The sequence below is a fragment of the Ranitomeya variabilis genome, chromosome 6, assembly GCF_051348905.1.
Source record: "Ranitomeya variabilis isolate aRanVar5 chromosome 6, aRanVar5.hap1, whole genome shotgun sequence".
NCBI lineage: Eukaryota > Metazoa > Chordata > Amphibia > Anura > Dendrobatidae > Ranitomeya > Ranitomeya variabilis.
This window is the reverse complement of record NC_135237.1, coordinates 532,781,481-532,798,034: the sequence shown is the minus strand read 5'-3', so window position 1 is coordinate 532,798,034 and position 16,554 is coordinate 532,781,481. Positions and strand designations below refer to the sequence as shown.

Here is a 16,554-nt window from a genome sequence, read left to right as displayed (position 1 = left end):
TTTTTCCATTTGCAGCACATCATTAAATATTAGCGCATGTCCCGGCAGACCCTCCTTTGGACGTTGAATCCCCTCGTCCCACTGCTGGATGTAGTATATAGACCTGCTTGGACCGGCTCCTGTGTTGGCTCCCTGAAGCATCTGCTTGGCTCCAATATTTGCAGCCGTGTCCGCCCAGTATATTACGTGTTTAGCTCCGGCGCTCACAGCTGTGCGCTGAGCTCCATGTAATGGATGTGTGAATGCGGTCCTATATTGGGATTGTTGTGTAGCACGTGGCTGAAGGCCATGGGAAGCTCGTGTATGGTCTGCAGACTCAATGCTAATACAGTACAAGCTATAGAGTGCCTTCTCTTTGTGGGGGCCATTAGCCTTAAGTGTAAGAAATGACTGCACCTCCATAATACTGTGCACTGCTAGTGGCTGCAATGTACAGATGTTCACAATGAAGCTGGCCAGGCTGTGGCGGCAGGGACAGCTGATCCCGGACTCTTGTACTGTACTGCTACTGGAGAGACAGCCTGTGGATATCATGGCGGTTTTAAAGGATATGACCTATTATTTGAATCAGGTTTTTATGCTAATAGTTTCTTTAGAAGATATCACAGCTCACCTCCTTCCCCTCCTGTACAATGACTAATAACACTTCTCTATACAGTACATACGGTAACCCCGGATCCACCATTCACAATTGGTGATATCACAGCTCACCACCTCCTCCTGTATAACACCTCTATATACTGTAGATAACGCAGGATCCACCACTCACAATAGATGTCACAGCTCACCTCCTCCTCCTGTACAATGACTGCTGACACCTCTATATACAGTAGATAACACAGTATCCACCATTCACAATAGGTGATGTCACAGCTCACCTCCTCCTCCTGTACAATGACCGATAACATCTCTATAAACAGTAGAAAACACAGGATCCACCATGCACAATTGGTGAATCACAGCTCACCTCCTCCTTCTGTACAGTTACTGATAAAACCCATGTGTAGATAACACAGGATTTACCAGTTGCAATAGTTACAGCTCACCTCCTCGTTTTGCTCAGATTAGGTCATATTTATACTTTTAGACAGAGCTGCTTTTTTGCTGCTGATGAGCAGGATGGAGTCTAAATGTGTGTGTTTATGAGTGTATATATGTGTGTATATGTATATGTGTGTGTATGTATGTGTATATATATATGTATGTGTGTGTGTATATATATATATATATATATTATTTTTTTTTTTTTTTTTTTATGTAATATGTATAATATATATCCTGTGGACTCATAGTGGGGACGTTATGCCACAACCACTTGAGCTGAGGCTAAGCTGCAATGCCGGAAATGACCTGTGGATTAGAGTGGCGCTGTGTACTGGATTTTTTTTTGAACATTGGGACGAAGGTCTAAGACAGATAACCACACTACAACTACTTATGTATCACTCATACATTTGATGTAGCTATAAAGCAAAATATGAATATGTAGCAATGAGCCCTCGGCCTTGTGTAGCGATGAACGCCCCCTCGTGACATCCTAGAACATGTATTACTGGTTTTCTCCCCGGTCCCGTTCTTGGTTTTGCTCTTGTGCTTGTCGGCGTCGTCTCTTTAGATGCTGTGGCTCATATTCGCTTCTGCGCTGGGGTCTGATGGGCTGCAAGTGAAATGTTTGAAGATTTTCATGACGAGTGTCTCTTCCCTGCTCTTCCATTGTGCAGTAAGGTGCACTTTAGCGTATCTCATCATGTTCAGTGACGCCCATCACATAGATATGGCCGCCTTTCTCCCCATCGCACAGGATCGGGTAATCACTAGGTATCCTACTTTGTGAATAGCCACCAAGCACTTGTGAATCCTAATATCCTTGTCTTCTTTCCCTGTACAGTAATCATCTGGAGAAGAGTCTTCAGCTCCTTATGGACCGAGTGGATGAAATGAGTCAGGATATTCTGAAGTACAACACGTTCCTGAGGAACGCCAGCAAGCAGCAGCAGCAGAAACACCAGGTGGGTTCTCCGAAGCCGAACGTGCCAGCGCCGCAATATGTAACTCATGGGCTAGTGATCGCTGCACATAAAAGGTCTCCAACCTGATAACGACCAAGGATCCATGCGACCCGGCAATCTACTGATATTTGGCGTGAACCATGAAATGAAGAAAAACTTAATTACCAACCAAAATTAGCCATATTATTCTCTTATAAAAATTCTAGGTGTGTATATAAATATTTAAAATGAACCATAAAATATCCACAAAAATGACAAATTCTTCCACATCAGACAAGGACTCGTAGACATGCCAGTAAAAAATAAAATAAAGTGGCCAGTCATCTCACCATGTTTTTTGCTTTGTTAGCTGAGCGCAACATTTTATAGAGGCTAAGAACTTGATACCAGCAATGTCGCTTGTTCAGCAGCTTGTTATAGTTTTAATACAATCAGTATTTTATCAGCAGGAGATTATCACTGCAGGACTAAGTGTCCTGTGCCAGGCAGTCCAGCTGATCTGTGTAACCCCACCCACACCACTGATTGGCAGCTTGCTGACTGTGTATAAAGGGAGCTGCCAATCAGGGGTGTGGGCGGGGTTATACACAGCTCAGCATTTGAGCTCTGCTACATCTACAGCAGAGAAAACAGCAATTCTATAAAAACTTCACCTAGCAGCCTAGTAAGTGACACATCGCTGGAATCAGGGTCTCCGCACCTACATCATGCTGCTCTCAAATTCTATAGCAAAAAAGCTTCTGCCAGATTCCCTTAGAGTACAGTTGGTGCAGATTGTTTCACAGGATCTGGTCCATTGACCACGTCTGTAATTTGTGGCTGCTGGACGGAGAACTCTTTGAGAACTGCCTCTCCCGTGATAACATCCGCAGCTCTTCTTTTGATTAGCTGACCTGGTGGCTTGACGTTACATGTGATGTTACGATGCTGTCATGCCAGGCCGCCAATTCAAGAGAAGAGCCGTGGAAGCTGTCAGGTAAGAGGTGTCCTAAGGGCCGCTATCCAGCCAGAAGCCACAGATTATTCGCGTGGCTGACGGTTCCCCAACTCGAAGGCCCTCTCAGACCTACTTTTTATATAGCTGTTGTCTTGTGAAATATGGGCTGATGTTTTTGGAGCAGTTTTTTCCATCCTTACGTAGTCTATCTTCATCCGTAAAGCTTCGGGAGGCGGCACCCAGCGATCACCGGGATTAATGCCGCTATTGGGACCTTTCTTTGGAAGTTCTAGTTTTGCTGATTTGGAGAGTTACTCCTCATCCAGGCCTCCTCGCCCCTTCTGGTCTGCTGTTCCTCTCGTCTCCTATGTACAATAATGAAGCAGCGATCCTGCCAGAAGTACATAAAGTATTTTTTAGGATTTTGATTCTGGAAAACAACCACCTCTTTTAAAGGCACTTAGGAGACGAGCGGAACGGCGGTCATTAAATATGTTTACAACGTTATCTCTTGCACAATATCACTCAGAAGGATAGCGTTTTATCGTATGAAACCAGAAGAGAACGTTCCAGCCATGCTGGCTCCATTCCTAATTGCTCCAGGTCTGCTTTATTACCACGTGCCTAATATCTGACACCAATCTGCCATATTCTCTTTTGTTCCGGGGAATATTATTCCTGTGTTCTGATTTTTATACACCTCCATAGTGCTGATTGCTGACCGCCGAAACCTCCATAGTTTATATTAATGGCCCCTATAGGGCTTATAGAAAGACATTGATTAGTGGGCGCTTCAAAGTTGAGATTGCGATGAGCAGCCTGTGACTCCACGGACCTCCTGACTCTCCCCTGCTACATTTTATTGGCCGATCCATTTATTTTACAGGAGTTTGGCAGCGGCACTCTCCTAGAGAACACAGAAGCAAATGTTCTTATGTAGGAGGGAGTCTGGTAGATGTCCGCTGTATGATCTGTTGGCCGACATCTGTTTATTGGGGGGCTTATGGTGAGATCAGGGAGTAGATAGTTGGCCGAGACTCCTTCTCCTGCAATGCTCGATGGCCACGTGTTGCTGAATCGGGCGGGCTTTTCATCACCTGGACTGGATGCTGTTCGCATTATTTCTAAGTCCCCTGGGAAATATCTAATTTATACAGTTGGCTTCATGAAAGGACCAGGAACCATACAGTCATGGCCACAAGTTCTCAGACACGTTTTGGTTTTCACAAAGTTTTGCTCCTTCAGTGTCTTCAGATCTTTCAGTCGGATGTTTCTCTGGTTACAGCTATCATCGTTTCATAAGTGTTAAGCTTTTATTGACCATTACATCAAGTTTATGTGAAGACTGAATATTTACGGAGTTTACCTTTATTTCTCCATCTTCTGTCCTTTGTCCTGACTTATGGTTACCAGCTTTGGGGCCAAATCCTGACTGATGACTGCCAATTCTTGTCTCCTCAGTGCTTGGAGTATATCACAATTTCTGTGCTTTTGTTCACCGATTTTTGAGGATTGATCACAGGTTCTCAATAGCATTAAGATCTGGGGAGTTTCATGGACAAAAATATTTTTTTTTTTTGTTCACTAAGCCACTTAGATATCACTTGTGCCTCATGACCCGATCTCTTTGATGCTGGAAAAGAATTGTTCATCTCCCAATTGCTTCCGGATGGTTGGGAGAAGTTGCTCTTGGAGAAGGTCTAGATCCCATTCTTTATTCCTTGAGTGATCCCCTCCATGGATTAATAGCCCCCACATAGGATTGGTCTCAGGAACCTTTACTGTTAACAGGACTCGTGAAAGGTACAGATTTTGGAGAAGTCAAGAAGGACAGCAAAGAGGTTACTTCTCTCCAAGAAAAAAACTCCAGAACAGACTGACCATCTGCAAGAAGTACAGGGTTTGGACTGCCAAGGATGGGGGTAAGCTGATTTTATGTGATGAAGCCCCTTCACACTGTTTGGGACATATGGAAGAATGATTGTATGGAGAAGAAATGGTGAGGCCTACCATGAGTCCTGCCAACAGTATAGCCTCCTGAGACCATTAATGTGTGTGGGCCTTCTCATCCGTGGAGGGGGCTCGCCCACAATAATGACTAACAACATAGCCATGAATAAAGAATGGGATCTAAACATTCTCAGAGATCAACTTCTCACAATGATCCAGGTGCAACTTGGTGATGACGATGCTTCTTTCCAGCATGATGGAGACCATGTGACAAGGTAAAAATAAGGGGTTTGCTGAACAAAACTATAAGTTGTAAAGCGCTGCGGAATATGTTGGCGCTATATAAATAAAATTATTATTATTATTATTATTATTATTATTAACAAAACATCGAAATTTTGAATTTTTGGCCAGGATTCTTCTTAGTTCAATCCTATTGTGATCAATCCTCAAAGTGGATGGTCAAAGAAAAACACAGAAATTGTGATAAACTCCAATCACAGATGAGAATAGAATAGGCGGTCATCAGTCAGGAATCCTGAAAAATAAGGGACAACGCGATAGACGCTTAGTCTTTACATAGACTTGATGTATTTGTCAAGAAAAGGCGTGAAGACTTATTGTACATCAATAACCAGAGGGGAAAAAAACCACACACACAAACCCTTGCAGCAATGTGATTGCATCTGTTTGGGTTTTTTTTTTCCCATGTCCCCATGTGTAATCTTCAGCATTGACTCACATCCATATAATGGGATGAGAAATCCTATACGGTGTTGTTCTTCCTTCTGTGACACGTAATGTATAGATTATTGTGTAAGCATTAATACCCCGCACGTCGTAGCCCAGGTGCGGAGTCCCACAGCTCGTCACGCGGCCAATTTCCCAGGGCTGATGCCTGTCACGGCCATGTTCGGTTTCCAGCATTTCCTGCAATAATGCCGCTCTCATCCAGCGGCGAACGTGCAAATAATAAGCAGAGTTTTCTAGGAGCCTGCGAAGCACAGTCCCTCCAGGAGCAGCCGAGGAAAGTACATTTAAATCATTATTGACGGTAATTAAAAGATCAAACTTAATTTTTTGAGAGGTGAAGAACCTGTTTTACTGCTCTGTTAGCTGGAAGATCTAATGCAGGCACTTTTATTACCTCGAACTTCATGCTGGAAGCCTCCCGACGACGAGACAGGATGGAAGTTTTATTTTTTTTATGATTTTATTTTGAAGAAAAAAATAAAATCTATTACCGTAATCCTTTTTTGTTTGTATAGATATACACAGAGAGCGAGAAAAGGCAGCCTGTTTATAAGACCATCACGCTGTTGCTGACGTGGAGCTCCTGTCTTCGTGAAATGGCGCCACTGTTGTCTGCGTCTGATTTTGCCGCTCTGCTCCCATACCGGTTGATCTCCACTCCTTGTGTCCCTTACGTCAGTTTCCTGCTGAATTAGATGAGGGGTTTTCTGTTAGCAGAAGGTGGTCTTCTGGCAGTGGTCGATTTGCTTTCCATTTGGTCCTGTGGCCAGCTTTTTATTTCAGGACTGGCATACAAAACAGCAGACCTTTTTTTTAAATTTTTTTCCACTTGAGTTACCCATGTGAAGACCTCACCCGTCTTAGGCTGCTTTCACACTAGCGTTGGTACGGGGCCGTGGCGCTGCGTCGGCCCGATGTACCGACGCATACTGTGGAAAAAAAATGCCCGACGTGGGCAGCGGATGCAGTCTTAAGACGCTTCCGCTGCTTCATTGCAAGGTCCGGGGAGGAGGGGGGGAGTTTCGGCCACGCATGCGCGGCCAAAAATGGCAGACTAGATGCACAAAAAAAGTTACATGTAACTTTTTTTGTGGCGGCGGTCCGCCAAAACACGACGCAACCGTCGCACGACGGTTGCGACGTGTGGCAATACGTCGCAATGCGTCGGTTAGGTTAGTCTATGGGGAAAAAACGCATCCTGCAGACAACTTTGCAGGATGCGTTTTTTCTCCTAAACGATGCATTGCGACGTGCATCCAAAAACGCTACTGTGAAAGTAGCCTTAGGCGGCTAGATCATCGGTGTAATGTCTCCCATAGTCTACAGAAAGAGGGGCTGTAACTGAGGCGTCTCAAATCCTCCATAGTTTAAGTAGACTAAATGGGACCTTCGCACCCCTGGATGGTGGTGGTGCTGGGGGTTAAACCTTTGCTGATTGTACTCGTGTTTTAGGTCATTGATGTACTGGAAAAACACTCCAAAGAAGCTGCTCATCAGGATGAGTCAGGCACAGGGCTTTCCATAGCTCAATCACTGCCGTAAGGTCATCAGGAAGAGACAAACACCAGAGATCCCACAGCTCAGACCACTCGTGATCTACTGCACGCCCATCAGGAAGTGCCAATCAAAGAAGATCCTGCAACTCCGATATCTGGTGATCTGCTGTAAGGCTCCCAGGAAGGGATGGTCACCAGAGATCCCATAGTAAAGCCATCAGCCAATGACTGGGCATCCTACAACTCAGATCTCTGGTGATAAGCTATATGAGCCAATCCCAGGAAATCCTGCAACTCAGATCTCTGGTGATCAGCTATATGAGCCAATCCCAGGAAATCCTGCAACTCACTCATCTTCTTATCAGCTGTAAGAGCCAATCACAGGGGATCCCGCAACTCAGACCCCTTATAATCAGCTTTATGAGCCAACCACCTGAAATCCTGCAGCTCAGATCTCTGGTGATCAGCTATACGGTATGAGCCTAATCACAGGAAATCCTGCAGCTCAGATCTCTGGTGATCAGCTATATGAGCCTAATCACAGGAAATCCTGCAGCTCAGACCTCTGGTGATCAGCTGTAAGGCTCCAAGGAAGAGCTGATCACCAGAGATGCCATAGTTCAGACCTCTGATGATGATTGCGACCATCGTGATTAGCAGGCTCACCCCGGATATCCACCCTTATGTAGGGCAGCAGTGACGGATCTGCCCAGGTTGGACATGTGACACGGCTGCATCATGCATGTTGAGGTCGGCTTGTATTTGTTTTTAGAAGAACTAGATTGATCTTGCGGAGCTCCATTAATGCAGTATGATGAGCAGGCCAGGATGGTAATCCCAGAGAGGATGCCCCCGGCACAGTGATGTCTCAGCAGGACATCCCGGCCCTCACATGACGAGGTATATGATCATGTGTAGGTAATGTTTCTTTTCTTTTCTTTCAGTACATCCAGAGGCGGCAGCAGGAAAACATTCAGCGGCAGAGTCGTGGAGAGCCACCGCTGCCGGAAGAAGACGCTAGCAAGCTGTTTAAGCCGTCTCTTCCTCCGCCCAGGATGGACTCTCTTCTCATTGCAGGTAATGGTTGGTCAGTGACCTGTGTCAGCATTCAGTCATGCATGCGTTTATATTAAACGATAATGCAAGATCCTCAGTGAGTGACCCGGTGCTGGAATCGGGGGTCTCCATCGCTACTTGACAGATTCCTTTTAAGTGTGTAATCTGCATCATGTAGTGCTGGTGGTAAGGAACCTATAACCCTACATACCCGCCGAGATGCACATACGGACCGCAGATATCGGGCACGTGCACGATACCTACCAAGCATGTATGCTTATCATCATTATATCAATATTATAGCTAGCCATTAATGCCTGCGGTATGGGTCTGTGTGGTGCCGTGTGGCCTCTTCCAGAGCCATGTCTGTGTCTAGCTCATCCCAATCACATAGTTACTGGCGATGAGCGAACGTACTGGGATAAGGTGTTATCTGAGCATGCTCAGGTGATAAGTGTCTTCAGGGTGCTCGAAAAATTGTTGGACAATCCCCGCATGTCTTGCAGCTGTCGATCAGCTGCCGTGACTCAAACATGTTCGAGCACTCTGTAGACCCTCAGTTAGCACCCGAGCATGCTCAGATAACACCTTATCCCAGCACGTTCGCTCATCACTAGTGGAAATGCCTCTGCACACGTATCGTGCTCACTTCTCCGTCTGGCAGAGGCCGACCCACCTCCTTCGCTTCTTCCTGGCCTTGACAAGGTTGAGGGTCTCCCAACCCTCTGTAATTGCAGCCTAATTACACGTAATGGTTAAGGAAACTATGCAGAATCGCTCGTCTGCACCATGAAAATGATTTTTAATGCATTAACCCCTTCGGAGGTAACGATTTGCTGCTTGGCCGGCTGGGTGCTGAGTTACCTATATAGGGGATGAAGTCGGCGAGAAAATCCTTTTATTAGATCCAATAGTTTCCTCCTTATGGCTGAATAAGAGGGACATTGCTGAGACATGAATGAAATGGCTTGCACACGGCGCTCTGCGCGGCCCAGGATTCATTTTCTACTTGGATGGACTCAGAAGCTTTTTTTCCTTTTTTTTCATGGGTAAATAAAGACCATTTATTATTCTGCTTACAATAAATAAAACTGCAGCTATGGAGGATTTCTTAGCAGCGTGTTTATAAGGGAAGGAGACAGGAATAAAAAAATCTCAATTATGCTTTTGGTGCTTTTCATGCACCTCTGAGACCCTGGGATACATTGTGAGTGAAATCAATTATTGTGCTGTAATTACATAGTGTATTTACATTCTAGACACTGGTAAAGCACATATCGTGCCAGCGCGGCCCACCTATCATACACAGATGAGGACAAGTGACGGCTTGTAATACATTGTGCGGTCAAGGAGAGACCCGCGGGGCAGGGAGGGACCGGGCAGCCTTCCAAAGCATAGATACTGGTTTCCATCATACAGTAGCGTGTGACTGTGAGCATGGATAGTAATATGGCCCGTACACATCACTTTGTGTCAGATTCTGCTTTCAGTTACTTTCAGGATCTGGCAGCCGGACCCACTGGGCATCAGCGTTAACCAAGTAGAATTTGTTTATTTTACATTCACTTTTCATTTAGTCTTGTGGCTACATCACATAGTTGTATGCCTTCCCCTGCAGCGGTGACTACAGTGCCTGCTTCTGAATCGTTGCTACAGTGCACACTATGTAGCTGGCCTATCTCCCCCGCAGCTGCACTGACCCGTCCTCCCACCCTTCTGTCTCGCCCGTCCTCCCACCACTCTTGTCTCACCCTGGCTTACCTTTCTGCCCCCTTCTCCCCTCTAGCCACTCTGGCCTGCCTTTCTGCCCCCTTCTCCCCTCTGGCCTGCCTTTCTGCCCCCTTCTCCCCTCTGCCCTGCCTTTCTGCCCCCTTCTCCCCTCTGCCCTGCCTTTCTGCCCCCTTCCCCCCCTCTGGCCTGCCTTTCTGCCCCCTTCCCCCCCTCTGGCCTGCCTTTCTGCCCCCTTCCCCCCCTCTGGCCTGCCTTTCTGCCCCCTTCCCCCCTCTGGCCTGCCTTTCTGCCTCCTTCTCTCCCCCTAGCCACTTTGGCCTACATTCCGCACTCCCAAAACATACTGATATACTCATTAAAAACTTGTGAGCCCGATGGGGCAAGTGAGTGAAGGCAATATTTGTAAAAAGCTAATGAATATGTCGGAACAGAGTATGTTGCACTACTTTTGGCCTTCATTTCTTCATGAATATAGCAGACTTTAGCGAACAAAGTTAGTTTTCTCTACACATACCCCTTAGATATTGTGCTTCATACATCCCAAGTTCCCGTGGACTTCTTGCTGGAATCCAATAAGTCTGCACAATGTATTTTGTTTTTGGCACATTGGTACTGAGTGCTTGGCATTGCCACCTCGCAGCTATATGAGCATCATTACACAGGTCCACTTACAGAGGCCGAGTGCAGTTATCCCTTTCTGGTGGATGCAGCCTTTCGAGGGTTAAAGGGACACTGTCAGCAGGATGGTGTACAGTAACCTACAGACAGTGTCAGGTCGGTGCCGTTATACTGATTACAATGATACCTGCTGATGAAATCTGTCTTGTGGTTGTTGTGTAATCTTTATTTTCAGTTAATGATCTGGTCCTCCTCTGGGGCGGCCTGTGGGGTCTTCATGTGGTGCTCTGATTAGCTATTCATCAGTATGGCTTCTGACAGGTCACTGATCCCTCACTGCCCCCTAGTTTACATACTGAATATTTTATAGATATACAGATCAGTCTAAAAATGGCGCTGGCTCTAGCAGCTATTGGTGATCCGATAGCTGCTACTGCACAGGCGCCAGCGGTGCCATCTTGCTAGAGAAAAGCAAAATTTCCTCCCAAGATGGCGTGCAGACGACGTCGGTGCCATCTTGGAGGATTTTTTTTTCCCTCTGGCAAAACGGCGCCGATGCAATCGGATCTCTGATAACCAACTTCCCAGGCTCCATTTTCAGACTGATTTTTTTTTTTTAAGGAATTAATATTTACCATTTAAAAACAATAATTAACTGTGCATTACATATGTGGCTTAGGTGCTGGCGCCTGCCTGCAGAAGGAGATTTTTTTATATAAAATATTCATTATGTAACGGGGCAGGTCAGTGATGGATCAGTGATCTGTCAGAAGCCATACTGATGAATACCTAATCAGAGGACCACATGAAGACCCCACACAGGACACCCCGGAGGAGGAGCAGATTATTCACTAAAAACTGAAAAAAAAAGATTACACAACAACCACAAGACGGATTTCATCAGCAGGTATCATTGTGATCAGTATAACAGCGCCGACCTGACACTGTCTGTAGGTTACTGAGCACAATCCTGCTGGCAGGTTCCCTTTAATTCCCTATATTTAAGGATGAAGCCGGACATTTGCCAGGAGAACACATCATGAGGCTTTCCCTGGTGAGTTGGTCGGCTCCGTACCTGTGGATATCAGTTTGGCCTCCATATGGTATCTCCACTGTGTGGGTGCAGGTTGTCTACGAGGATTCGGCTTTCCCTCCCAAGTATCTGCCATTCCTCCCACGGTCTGACTCGTGCTGCAAACATATTAATCATTTTCTATGCCCATGTGAACTCAAGACGTTCCAGACACCTAGTAATTCTTCATAAATCCGGACAAAGCAACATCTCAAATTCTGCAGGTTAGAAATTGGAACCTAATTTGCTTTCCTGCTAAAACGACAAGTTTCTGAACCCGTAGGAGAAAAATACAAAGACTCCTATTCAAGAAGTATTCTCCTCGTGACATCATCCCAAATGTATATATACAAATGGCTGGTAATTGCTAGCAACTGTGCCCATAAGCAAGAAAACGGAGCTCATTGTCCCGACTTCACGTGTATGAGAAGATATGATGTCAGAGGCCGTCGGCCACCGTTACTGGGTGTGGATCACTTAGGAAATTAGAAATGTGCATTGTTCAATTCCGAAGCATCTGCGGATCGTGAACGTATGAATGGCTGCAAGCAGTAAGCAGCTTTGTATATGCGCTGTACAGCTTGCCAGGGGTTTGTGTTTTTATTTGTTCCAGGATGATGTGCTAAGATGCTCCCAAATTTACAGAAGAGAGGTAAACTCAGATTTGGATCTGTGCATTTGTATTAGTTCTATTAAACCCGGTCAGGTTAAGGCACCAGAAGCACCTGCAAAAGGATGACAGAAAACATTGCTGCCATATTGAGCTGGTATCTGGCCAAAAAAAATGCCCAAGGTGCACAGATGATTAGTTTGCATGATGGATCAGCACTGGTAGCTTGATTAATGCCTTTTCCTGTTACAAAAATAGTCCAGAAGACCCTGTGCTGCACCGTGTGTTTCCAGCACCTGAGGCTGAGCTCCTGCATATGGTCCAGAAGACCCCTGCGCCTAGTCCGGGCACCTCGGCTCGCTCCCCTGCTCTTTGTCCGGGCGCCTCGGGTCGCTCCGCTGCTCTTTGTGCGGGCGCCTCTGCTCGCTCCCCTGCTCTTTGTCCGGGCGCCTCGGCTCGCTCCCCTGCTCTTTGTCCGGGCGCCTCGGCTTGCTCCCCTGCTCTTTGTCCGGGCGCCTCGGGTCGCTCCCCTGCTCTTTGTCCCGGCGCCTCGGGTCGCTCCCCTGCTCTTTGTCCCGGCGCCTCGGGTCGCTCCCCTGCTCTTTGTCCCGGCGCCTCGGCTCGCTCCCCTGCTCTTTGTCCGGGCGCCTCGGCTCGCTCCCCTGCTCTTTGTCCGGGCGCCTCGGCTCGCTCCCCTGCTCTTTGTCCGGGCGCCTCGGCTCGCTCCCCTGCTCTTTGTCCGGGCGCCTCGGCTCGCTCCCCTGCTCTTTGTCCGGGCGCCTCGGCTCGCTCCCCTGCTCTTTGTCCGGGCGCCTCGGCTCGCTCCCCTGCTCTTTGTCCGGGCGCCTCGGCTCGCTCCCCTGCTCTTTGTCCGGGCGCCTCGGCTCGCTCCCCTGCTCTTTGTCCGGGCGCCTCGGCTCGCTCCCAGGGGTGAACCTAGCCTCTCTGCTGCCTGAGGCGAAAGGAAAAATGGCGCCACACACACACACACACACACACACACACACACACACACACACACACACACACACACACACACACACACACACACACAGTCCCTGCCAGCAGAGGTGTATCTAGGGTTTCTGGCACCAGGGGCAAGAATTCATTTTGGTGCCCCCCCCCCCCCTCCACCAAGGACATATCCGATTTGCACACTCAGTCATGTACCGACGAGCCGCTCTCCCTAATGCTCTCAACGTTCAGTGAAAAACTGAGAGAAGCAGAAGAGAAGCTCATTGTCACAGGACCATGAGTATGAAAATCGCATATGAGTGATGTGTCCATGTGACGACTGGAACCTGCAGAGCTGAATCCTGACATCGCAGCTTCTGAATTCTCACAACGCATGCACTGCACACTTTTAGGATTCTCCCTTGCCGGTAGACGGTCATGTCAGCACAAGCATGTGATTTGTATACTTCTGACCACATTCCGACTAGACGTGCCCGGCCTCACTCAGTTCATTTTCATTGAGTGAGGCCACGCATGTCTAGTCAGCACGTGACCGCATGTATGTAAATCGCCAGCACGAGAGAATCCTGACAGCGTGCAGGGTGCACTGTGAGGACTCAGAAGTCTGCAGTCACAAAGAATGACTGCAGACTCATCACAAACCTGGACATCCCCTTTAATGCTCCTAACAAAAACATGAGTTAGTTAGTATCACAAATAACATTTACATCCAGGTACCTTATAGATGACGTTGTCTCTGGAGTCGTTCTCCTTCTTTTCTTCATCTTGTCCAGACCCCATGATGAGTTTTCTCATCCACAGCCGTCTCTGCAGACTTCCATCTTCTCCGCTCTTTTGCAGAAAGTCTCCACAAGACGCCCTTAAAGATAGAAGTGTCATTATAATGCTCCTGAATAATAAATTGCCCCTCACTATGTTGTCTGCACAAAATATGACCCCCACACTGTCCCTCTTATGGTACATGCTCTTCACACTGACCTCTCCTTTCTATACACACTGTGTCCCCCCTATAGGGCCTAGTGTTTATACTCCATATTTATACTCCATCCTGCCACCCTGTGTGCATGGCTCCCCCATCCTCCCACCCTGCGTGCGTGGCTCCCCCATCCTTCTCCCCTGCGTGCGTGGCTCCCCCATCCTTCTCCCCTGCGTGCGTGGCTCCCCCATCCTTCTCCCCTGCGTGCGTGGCTCCCCCATCCTCCTCCCCTGCGTGCGTGGCTCCCCCATCCTCCTCCCCTGCGTGCGTGGCTCCCCCATCCTCCTCCCCTGCGTGCGTGGCTCCCCCATCCTCCTCCCCTGCGTGCGTGGCTCCCCCATCCTCCTCCCCTGCGTGCGTGGCTCCCCCATCCTCCTCCCCTGCGTGCGTGGCTCCCCCATCCTCCTCCCCTGCGTGCGTGGCTCCCCCATCCTCCTCCCCTGCGTGCGTGGCTCCCCCATCCTCCTCCCCTGCGTGCGTGGCTCCCCCATCCTCCTCCCCTGCGTGCGTGGCTCCCCCATCCTCCTCCCCTGCGTTCGTGGCTCCCCCCTCCTTCTCCCCTGCGTGCGTGGCTCCCCCCTCCATCTCCCCTGCGTGCGTGGCTCTCCCCTGCGTGCGTGGCTCCCCCCTCCCCTGCGTGCGTGGCTCCCCCCTCCTTCTCCCCTGCGTGCGTGGCTCCCCCCTCCTTCTCCCCTGCGTGCGTGGCTCCCCCCTCCTTCTCCCCTGCGTGCGTGGCTCCCCCCTCCTTCTCCCCTGCGTGCGTGGCTCCCCCCTCCTTCTCCCCTGCGTGCGTGGCTCCCCCCTCCTTCTCCCCTGCGTGCGTGGCTCCCCCATTCTTTTTCCCTGTCATACTCACCTCTCACCGGGCGGCGCAGAACTTCCTGGCATCTCTGCAGCGTCTTCCTTCCTGTCTTCAGCGGTCACATGGTAGCGCTCATTAAGGTGATGAATATGCGCATATTCATGACCTTAATGACGGTACCATGTGACCGCTGAAGACAGGACGCACTGCCGGCACTGAGACACAGTTGCAGCCACCGCTGGAGGAAGGTGAGTATTACGTCTTCAGGGAGGGGGGCGGTCACTTGACCCCGGAGTTTAAAAAAAAAAACCTAGCAGCGCAAATCCAGTTACAGAATCTGCCGCCCCCTCTCTTCTGCCGCCTGAGCCAAAGAGCTCAAGTCGCCTCATGGTAGCAGCGTCAGCGCTCGCTCCCCTGCTCTTTGTTCGGGCGCCTCGGCTCGCTCCCCTGCTCTTTGTCCGGGTGCCTCAGCTCGCTCCCCTGCACCTTGTCTGGGCGCCTCGGCTCGCTCCCTTGCGCCTTGTCCGGGCGCCTTGGCTCGCTCCCCTGCGCCTAGTCCTGGCGTTTTTTGGAAATGTGTAATTGTTACTGGTTTTGCCCCTTGCATTCATGAACGTTCTGTCTGACCATTTTTTTTATGTTCTGTTCACAGGTCAAATTAACACATATATCCAGAATATTAAAGAATTCACATCTCAGAACCTGGGAAAGCTGTTCATGGCTGAAGCTTTACAAGATCAGGCCAACTAACGGCTGCTGAGCGGATCCGAGACCATCGACATTGACATGACTCAATAGCAAAAAATATCTTCCATGCAATTTAATAAACACATCTTTTATGTTGAAAGTACCACCTGGTAATGTCTTTGTTTTGATCCCTTCCACCTGTACAGACTTCATCCAAAGGACCGCTCAGTCCCGAGCCATGTGTCCACATTGTCCATTACACATTTATACCCGATACCCCGCAGTGTCCTCTGTGCTCGGTCACATAGACTTATCGGATCGCCGTATGTGTACAGGTCAGATGGTCGGCGGTCCGGACCGGCCGCTCCTGGTTATGGGTTGTTAGGTATTCCTGTTCTATGGAAAAGAATGGGTCTTGGCTGCAATGCCAGTCGTAACCTGTTGGCACGTGCCGTGGTGTTTAGGGTAGAGAGTAGTTCTACCTAATCCTGTATACACAGCTTCTTGTAGGATTACATGATGGACTCTCCAAGCTCAGTGCTGCCTATATAATGCAGCGAGAACGGGCCCTGTATACAGGAGTTAGCCCAACGTTAACCCTTTGATGGAAGCTTATCCTTTTGCTGTCTTCCCTGGTAATGACTACAACACATGGATGACTGGTCACAGCCAACTCTAACCAACCTCACGAGGCTCCGATAAATCCCGGCACGGCTTCATAACGTGGATGCACACCGCCCGATTACTCACCGCCTCTGACAATCCCATTACGTTCCGAGCACATCTTCTGGAGGTAGATCTGCTAAACTAAAGAAAAATTAATCTCTTGAGCAGAGCGCCTTCCCTCACAGAGCAGAGGGATTTGGAGAGCGGCTGTAAAGC

At 48.6% G+C, this 16,554-nt stretch overlaps 1 protein-coding gene across 1 annotated transcript in view; it reads left to right on the top strand.

Moving 5' to 3' along the window:
• Positions 1-15,835, top strand: part of EIF3H (eukaryotic translation initiation factor 3 subunit H) — a 124,477-nt gene extending 108,642 nt beyond the window's left edge. Inside the window, exons 6-8 of the mRNA XM_077271109.1 lie at positions 1,889-2,009; positions 8,090-8,222; positions 15,638-15,835. Of these exons, the coding sequence (XP_077127224.1) occupies positions 1,889-2,009; positions 8,090-8,222; positions 15,638-15,735 (352 nt within the window). The 3' untranslated portion in view covers positions 15,736-15,835. The remainder of the gene's footprint in view (positions 1-1,888; positions 2,010-8,089; positions 8,223-15,637) is intronic.
• Positions 15,836-16,554: the final 719 nt, after the last annotated feature.